Source organism: Oncorhynchus keta, chromosome 4 (genome assembly GCF_023373465.1).
Source record: "Oncorhynchus keta strain PuntledgeMale-10-30-2019 chromosome 4, Oket_V2, whole genome shotgun sequence".
Classification (NCBI taxonomy): Eukaryota; Metazoa; Chordata; class Actinopteri; order Salmoniformes; family Salmonidae; genus Oncorhynchus; species Oncorhynchus keta.
Genome location: NC_068424.1, coordinates 63,705,176 through 63,714,462, shown reverse-complemented (window position 1 = coordinate 63,714,462; position 9,287 = coordinate 63,705,176). Strand labels below are relative to the sequence as shown.

Below are 9,287 nucleotides of genomic sequence, written 5' to 3'. Positions count from 1 at the left end.
TGTTCACTGATTTACACTACAGTAAGTCTGCATATTAAGTTTGTGTATCTGCTTACTAAATTAGTTTCAGTAGTCTAGGCGAATGTGTGTGTAGTGTATATACAGGATGAACTAATACAAACGGTGTCAGTTCTTTATGCACCGTTCTGTGTCTCTAGGAGTCATTCACATGCACTTTTTGCACATTTTGTTGTCCTACAACCTGGAATTAAAGCTCATTTATTTGGGATTTTGTTGTCACTGTTCTACACAAAATATTCCACAACGTCAAAGTGAGAAATAAATTCTAGACACTTTTACAAATTATTAAATAATAAAAACAACAAATGTTAGGGTTAAATAAGTATTCACTCCCATGAGTTAATAAGTTGATGTGGTAACAAGTATTATTACTTTTTGGGGATTAATGATTAATCCTGCAAAGTCTCACAATTTTGATTTAGCCTACTGTGATCAAAGTACAATTTAATATGAAATACTAATTGAATATGAAAGAGTGGACTAGACTCTCTGTAATACAGGAACACAAGACAAGTCTTCAGTGGCCAATCAATAGTTGCATCTTTCCCGAGAATGCATCCTCTCCCTCTCACACGCAATAAAGAAATTTCCTGTACCCACTATACTATAATGGGGTTTTGGGCCCCAGCTGTCCCAAAGCTGCTCCAAAACACTGAACTAGGTCATTTTATTCACCATCTGTCCCTACTGGAATCATTATCAAGTTATTTTAATTGAATGTTTCATTAAAAAAAACAAGTTGATAAGATGAACTCCTGAATCACTGTAGGTAGCACCTCGAACAAATATTTCCACACATTTGAAGACATGATGCAGCACTCTGTGGTCAGTTTAAGATACGTGTGAGAATGCTCTGACCTTTGGTTTCCAGGCTTGAAAAAACTGTAGAAAGGAGCTACTGTATCTCTGTCTGTAACTCCAATTTCATCAATAGGCTACATCATAAGCATGCATAATCATATATGGTTTATCACATTACACAAAGAGTATTCTTTTCAGAGAGCTTGTTCTGCAGGAAGCACAACAAACATGGCTGATTTGAATATGTCACACAGCAACCTAGAACTTATGTTCACAACCTTTCTCACTCACACACAAGAGCGGTTTGAAACATTACTCTGCTGTGTTTGTTTTCATCCATCTCTTGGTAGTACTGCATGCGTCAGTCAACATCTGCTTTGCCATGTCTATAATTAAATAACTGGAGCTGTGCTGGATGCTAACTGGGTACTGGACATCACTCTCCCTTGAGTCAGCAGGCCCATTTTAACTACACTCCTGTGGGCCTGAAAATCATATCTCATTGCTCTCTGTTGATCCAGGTTCACAGTGCCCTATCGGATGATTTCCTGTGGATGTCAATAAAGGGGTTTCCATTTATGCAAGGAGAACACCTTTGGTTCACTCAAAAGCATGACACATCTTTTCAATTTTTTCAATTCTGCACTGCAGCTCCATTCAGATAGCTTTGCTGTGAGTCGGTGTCGGATCTTACCCTTGTAATGGTAGATACACGTAATAGACCACTTCTCACATGTGCTCCCTCTCCGGCCTCTAGGTCACCATGCTGCTCACCCCCCTATCCACATCGATGGAACAGTAGTGGAGAGGGTAGCAAGTTTTAAGTTGCTCGGCATACACATCACAGACAAACTGAATTGGTCCACACACACAGACAGCATCGTGAAGAAGGCGCAGCAGCGCCTCTTCAACCTCAGGAGGCTGAAGAAATTTGGCTTGTCACCAAAAGCACTCACAAACTTCTACAGATGCACAATCGAGAGCATCCTGGCGGGCTGTATCACCGCCTGGTACGGCAACTGCTCCGCCCACAACCGTAAGGCTCTCCAGAGGGTAGTGAGGTCTGCACAACGCATCACCGGGGGCAAACTACATGCCCTCCAGGACACCTACACCACCCGATGTTACAGGAAGGCCATAAAGATCATCAAGGACAACAACCACCCGAACCACTGCCTGTTCACCCCGCTATCATCCAGAAGGCGAGGTCAGTACAGGTGCATCAAAGCTGGGACCGAGAGACTGAAAAACAGCTTCTATCTCAAGGCCATCAGACTGTTAAACAGCCACCACTAACATTGAGTGGCTGCTGCCAACATACTGACTCAACTCCAGCTCACTTTAATAATCGAAATGGATGGAAATTGATTTAAAAAATGTATCACTAGCCACTTTAAACAATGCCACTTACTATAATGTTTACATACCCTACATTACTCATCTCATATGTATATACTGTACTCTATCATCTACTGCATCTTGCCATCTTTATGTAATACATAATACACTTTCCTTGACTAAACTATGCCATGTTTATGTTTACATACCCTACATTCCAATTGTTAGTAATTACTATCTTGTCTCATCGCTACAACTCCCGGTACGGGCTCGGCTTCTTAACTCAGCGCACCTTCAACCCGGAAGCCAATGCACCAATATGTCGGAGGAAACACTGTGCACCTGGCTATCTTGGTTAGCGCGCACTGTGCCCGGCCCGCCACAGGATTCGCTAGTGCGCGATGGACCCTCCCCAACCCGGACGACTCTAGGCCAATTGCTCCACGGATGTCCCGGTCGCGGCCGGCTGCGACAGAGCCTTGGCGCGAACCCAGAATTTCTGATGGCACAGCTCGCGCTGCGATGCAGTGTCCTAGCCCACTGCGCCCCAGCCCACTGTGCCACCCGGGAGGCCTACATTACTCATCTCATATGTATATACTGTACTCGATACCATCTACTGCATCTTGCCTATGCCGTTCTGTACCATCACTCATTCATATATCTTTATGTACATATTCTTTATCCCTTTACACTTGTGTGTATAAGGTAGTAGTTGTGGAATTGTTAGGTTAGATTTCTCGTTGGTTATTACTGCATTGTCGGAACTAGAAGCACAAGCATTTCGCTACACTCGCATTAACATCTGCTAACCATGTGTTTGTGACAAATAGAATTTGATTTGATTTTCAGTCCTGGGTTTTTTTCAGTAAGTCACACTGTAACAAGACTTCAGTCTTCTTATTAGATAGAATAAGGTGGTTCCTTCCTTCTTTCACTATTTCAAAACCTTTTCTATCCACTGAACATGACCCAGGTGTACAAACAGAGCAGGCTTATCACACCAAGAATATCCAGATGGTGCCCTCTGCACGCCAAACGATTTACTAGTGAACACCAGGGCACTTATTCTAGAAACAGCAGAGGTCCTATGCTGAAAACTGTGTATCTTGCACACCAACAGTGCTTCCAGAAAGAAGCACCACACAATTTGTGAACACATTTTGTGCCATCTTGACAGTCTATATTCGCCTGTGTTGTATTTTGACCAATTACGTACTTACAGCATATCTGTTTGTTGTCTTATCTCTCAAAGGAAGTATCTTCTTTTCATTTTATATATTTTTTCACATTAAGCAACAAAGTTTTGATTTGTGCCCCTATTTAAATGTACATGCATTTCCAAGACATTTTAACACACTCAACGTAATGGCCTCAATGCATTGCCTCAATTAGCCTCCATCATGTGTACTCTGTTGTAAATCAATGACTGCATGATTCAGAATGGCACATCAATAGATGTGGGGGAAATGGCACCTGCAGTTTGTGGCCATTGTGGGGGACAGTTTTCTGCTCCAGTAACTGTGTTCCTGTAAGACAGACCATGCATGATGGCGATGCCTTCAAATTTCCCATCAAGGGTCAAATTAAAGTCTAGCTGGAATCAGACTTTGAAGTATGAAATATGTCTCATGATGTGAATATGCAATCAAACATGCAACTCCAGCTATAGCCTGTGAACCTAAATGATGCATTATAAATTATGCAATATAAATTAATTTATGTAATTTGGAATTAGTGAAGATGATTTATTATTTATATTGGATCAGTCTAAAATATGTAGTATTTCATATTTAATTAATATTATTTTGCCTCCATTAATATATGTTTGCTAAAGAAATAGCCTAAATAGACTTTTTTGTTGAGTCAATCTTACACACATCACAATAAGCACACACGTATATGCGCGCGCGCGCTCAATTTCTTTTCATGGGCTGGCATCCTTTCGTGATTAAATCCTATCCCGTCACTGTGAAGTCAGTCTTACCTCTCCGTTACAACAAGTAGTCTCCTCCTCGGTCTTCACTAGTTACCACAGCCACAAATGGATAAACCCCGCCTATTAAAAAAAAAGCGTATATTTTTTTAATCTTATGTTTAATTTAATCTTAACCCTAAACTTAACAACACTGCTAACCTTATGCTTAACCTTAAATGAACACCAAAGAGCTAATTTTGGTTTTCATGATTTTGTACGATATATATATTTGACTTTGTGGCTGGAATAACTAGTGACCCCCCCCCCGTTAACATGGGCAAACCAACTCCTGAGTGATCGCTGATGTGACCAATGGCTGATGGAATCCCTGCTTCCTAGCTTGGCTCGTGGGCGAATCGGAATGTTCGGTGGGCAGAACTACATACAGTCAGTCTGGCTCTCATTTTGGTTGAAATGGTAAGCTTTGGATGGGATTTAGAGTTTTATTTGACACATTTATGTAATTGTTACATTGTATACTATTACATTAAGTTTAATGAAGCTGTTCAGGTAAAGTAAAATGTATTTGTTCCCCGTTTTGTAACGTATTTCTAAAGTAAGCGCTTAGACAGCCACGGTGTCCTATCTAATAAAATGTTTGTTGTATTTTAAATACATTTCATTTATACTTTTGTGGCATTGATGTTGCATGTTACAAAGTGTTGAAAGCGTAAACTATCCATATAACCATGGTAGTAACCCTGCTATATTTATATCGTGTTACATCCTTGCTTTTCAACTAGTTTTGTGAAACAGTAACGTTAATTGATTTATTTTATTTTGTTCCACGCTAGTGTATGGCAACACTGTTTCTTCATAAAACAAACCGTTGACTAGCTTAATGACACATTGCTGTTGAGTATTAAGCGTCACTATCCAAAGCAAAGGTACCTGAATAATAATGACGATACTCCTGAAAGCACGTGTCAACATGGAGCGGTACAGTGATTTTTAGATAAACAATTTGTGCACCACTGCTGAGAATGATTGACACTGACATTCAAAATATATACTTTGTTCTTTTTGGCACAGATTTGACTGCAGATTGGACTGAGACAGTTGATAATGTGTTGAAAAGACATCTGGATGGACACAGCACTACCCTACCACACCTTTCTTCTTCAAACAAGAATCTTTTACTTTGTAACTGGATACAATTATAAAGAAGAAACAGACCTTCATTTGGAATACTAACAACATTTTCATTATGCCAACTTGAATGGCATGGCTTTTGAGGAAACCTAACCCTGATTGTTTTGAAAGAGTTTACAAGAGTGGTCGAGTTAACTTTTGAAGAATCTTCTGAAGTCTTTACGGGAACAAAATCACAAAATGGATCAAGCAAGCGGTGGAGAGGATCCTAATAAAGCCAATAAAAAGAAAGAAAAAGAGGATGAGATTAAAAACAAAAAACTGGTTGGTATTTTCTGAGTTTCTTGTTCTGCAGTAGCTAGCCAGCAGATCCAACCCATTTGCTTCCAGCTGCACTAGTGTTGAACAGCATTTCTGTGTATATTAAGATACCATGGAGCCGGTGCGAGATATGGCTTGGAAAATGTACCGCAATCCAGGGATGAGAAATGCGTTATATTCCGAATTGTTCCAATATCATAATTGTAACACCGAGAAGATTGAAAGACTGACAGTTTTTCTGTAAAACTGTCCTTTTCTTCCTCGTGCCAGGTAGCAGAAGTCACAGCAGTATCAGCCAATCAGCTCCTTTGTTGTTCAATGCCAGGTGCCATTCCATAATGGATGCTACTGCTAACTAGCATGAGGACAAAAATGGCACTTTACTCTAGTGCATCTGTATGCAAGCGGGTCATATCTGCTGGCTATATAATAGCCATCTTCTTTTGAAAAGTTACACTGAACTGTCTGTCCTGTCCTGTTATTTGACATTCAAGGGCTAACTGATAGACTTTCCAAATGAGAGATTGTTACGGTTTCACACATCAGCTTTACTACTCACACGTCCTTTGTTGAAAGGAATTCATGAGCACGCCCTATTCACGGTTTTACTGTTGTGCATTAGAGCTTGTTAATCAGTCACCTCCAGGTTAAGCCCTGGTGTTAAAGTCAAACCATCCCAGCAGTCTATGAACCAACCCCGCTGCTCACTCTAGTAACCCTGCAGAGTTGACTACATCACGTTGTCATACAATGCATCCTTGGTGTGCAAGACAAGCTTCAAAGATGGGCTGACAGCCCCAAATGGTAATCATATTAACGATTTAATGTAGCATTCACATTTTGACCTAGATGCCTGCTCGCATTTGACTCAAGTTACTTTTGAAACCCTCAACATTTGTTTGCCTTTTGATGAAAGGCCTTCCTACAAGTACAACCTGAGGCCTTTGAAAGGCATTCCTGTTGCAGAGACAGATCCAGTGGAAAGTTGAGCAACTTGCTGACCCAGAGGGTTTGCAGGAGATTCTTGTGCTGTGCATGAGGGTCAGCATTACACTGTAGATATGACCTGAGCCAACCTAAACGGCATGATCAGCACTATGACATAAACAACAACTAAGCAACAGTGCATAGGTTAGGCAGCTAGGCTACTTGTTGATAATAACTGATAGCTTATATCTAACCAACTTTTATTTACTTCTTCAGCGCAGCTGTGTAGTCTCCCTATTGGCCTACACACTGGTTTATATAGTCTGGTACAGTGTTGTTTCGGTACCTACACACTGGTTAATATAGTCTGCTGCAGTGTTGTTTCGTTACCTACACACTGGTTAATATAGTCTAGTGCAGTGTTGTTTCGTTACCTACACACTGGTTAATATAGTCTAGTGCAGTGTTGTTTCGTTACCTACACACTGGTTAATATAGTCTGCTGCAGTGTTGTTTCGTTACCTACACACTGGTTAATATAGTCTGGTGCAGTGTTGTTTATAGTCTAGTGCAGTGTTGTTTCGTTACCTACACACTGGTTAATATAGTCTGGTGCAGTGTTGTTTCACTGGTTAATATAGTCTAGTGCAGTGTTGTTTCGTTACCTACACACTGGTTAATATAGTCTGGTGCAGTGTTGTTTCGTTACCTACACACTGGTTAATATAGTCTAGTGCAGTGTTGTTTCGTTACACACTGGTTAATATAGTCTGGTGCAGTGTTGTTTCGTTACCTACACACTGGTTAATATAGTCTGGTACAGTGTTGTTTCTGTTGTTTCTACACACTGGTTAATATAGTCTGGTGCAGTGTTGTTTCGTTACCTACACACTGGTTAATATAGTCACACACACTGGTTAATATAGTCTAGTGCAGTGTTGTTACCTACACACTGGTTAATATAGTCTAGTGCAGTGTTGTTTCGTTACACACTGGTTAATATAGTCTGGTGCAGTGTTGTTTCGTTACCTACACACTGGTTAATATAGTCTAGTGCAGTGTTGTTTCGTGGTTAATATAGTCTGGTGCAGTTACCTACACACTGGTTAATATAGTCTAGTGCAGTGTTGTTTCGTTACACTGGTTAATATAGTCTGGTGCAGTGTTGTTGGGTTAATATAGTCTAGTGCAGTGTTGTTTACACACTGGTTACTGCTGCAGTGTTGTTTCGTTACACACACTGGTTAATATAGTCTGGTGCAGTGTTGTTTCGTTACCTACACACTGGTTAATATAGTCTAGTGCAGTGTTGTTTCGTTACCTACACACTGGTTAATATAGTCTAGTGCAGTGTTGTTTCGTTACCTACACACTGGTTAATATAGTCTAGTGCAGTGTTGTTTCGTTACCTACACACTGGTTAATATAGTCTAGTGCAGTGTTGTTTCGTTACCTACACACTGGTTAATATAGTCTAGTGCAGTGTTGTTTCGTTACCTACACACTGGTTAATATAGTCTGGTGCAGTGTTGTTTCGTTACCTACACACTGGTTAATATAGTCTAGTGCAGTGCAGTGTTGTTTGTTTCGTTACCTACACACTGGTTAATATAGTCTAGTGCAGTGTTGTTTCGTTACCTACACACTGGTTAATATAGTCTAGTGCAGTGTTGTTTCGTTACCTACACACTGGTTAATATAGTCTAGTGCAGTGTTGTTTCGTTACCTACACACTGGTTAATATAGTCTAGTGCAGTGTTGTTTCGTTACCTACACACTGGTTAATATAGTCTAGTGCAGTGTTGTTTCGTTACCTACACACTGGTTAATATAGTCTAGTGCAGTGTTGTTTCGTTACCTACACACTGGTTAATATAGTCTGGTTAATATAGTCTAGTGCAGTGTTGTTTGCAGTGTTGTTTCGTTACCTACACACTGGTTAGTGTTGTTTCTTTACCTATGGTTATAGTCTACTGCAGTGTTGTTTCGTTACCTACACACTGGTTAATATAGTCTAGTGCAGTGTTGTTTCGTTACCTACACACTGGTTAATATAGTCTAGTGCAGTGTTGTTTCGTTACCTACACACTGGTTAATATAGTCTGGTGCAGTGTTGTTTCGTTACCTACACACTGGTTAATATAGTCTGGTGCAGTGTTGTTTCGTTACCTACACACTGGTTAATATAGTCTAGTGCAGTGTTGTTTCGTTACCTACACACTGGTTAATATAGTCTAGTGCAGTGTTGTTTCGTTACCTACACACTGGTTAATATAGTCTGGTGCAGTGTTGTTTCGTTACCTACACACTGGTTAATATAGTCTAGTGCAGTGTTGTTTCGTTACCTACACACTGGTTAATATAGTCTGGTGCAGTGTTGTTTCGTTACACTGATTGATGTACAAGGTGTATCAGTTTGACACTGTCGTTGGGTATCAAGTGTCATTTGAGCTATTACAGCACAGTGCGCCTCATCCCTTGCGTGGAAGTGAAATCAGTAGGGAGCTCATTGCTCATATTTCACAAACTAATTTGACTGAATGTCCTGTGATTAACTTGAACAGAGTTTACTTCCAAATTAAACCATGTTCATTAATGATTAGTGACCAGTGTATGTAGAAGACTCACAGGATCTATTTAACGTGGACTCTTCCCATGTCTTAATTGCAACACTGGAGGGATACGGTCTCTCACGGGCTGCGCTTCAGTGTGGTCATCATAATGTCAGCCCCACCCTCCCTGGAGGAAACTAGAACTGGTTGGAAAGATGGGCTGTAAAACTGAAGCAGGTTACAAACAGCGGCAGAAA

General features: G+C 40.4%; 1 protein-coding gene across 5 annotated transcripts in view; it reads left to right on the top strand.

Annotated features, from left to right (window-relative positions):
- Positions 1 to 4,423: 4,423 nt before the first annotated feature.
- Positions 4,424 to 9,287, top strand: part of diaph2 (diaphanous-related formin 2) — a 749,871-nt gene continuing 745,007 nt past the window's right edge. For 2 of the 5 annotated variants that reach the window (XM_052512441.1, XM_052512434.1), the window contains exons 1-2: positions 4,747 to 5,077; positions 5,171 to 5,554. In XM_052512441.1, coding sequence (XP_052368401.1) covers positions 5,471 to 5,554 — 84 coding nt within the window. In that variant the 5' untranslated portion in view covers positions 4,747 to 5,077; positions 5,171 to 5,470. Of the gene's footprint in view, positions 4,649 to 4,746; positions 5,078 to 5,170; positions 5,555 to 9,287 lie in introns of those variants that run through there. The other 3 variants (XM_052512438.1, XM_052512437.1, XM_052512440.1) reach the window with 3 other exon arrangements.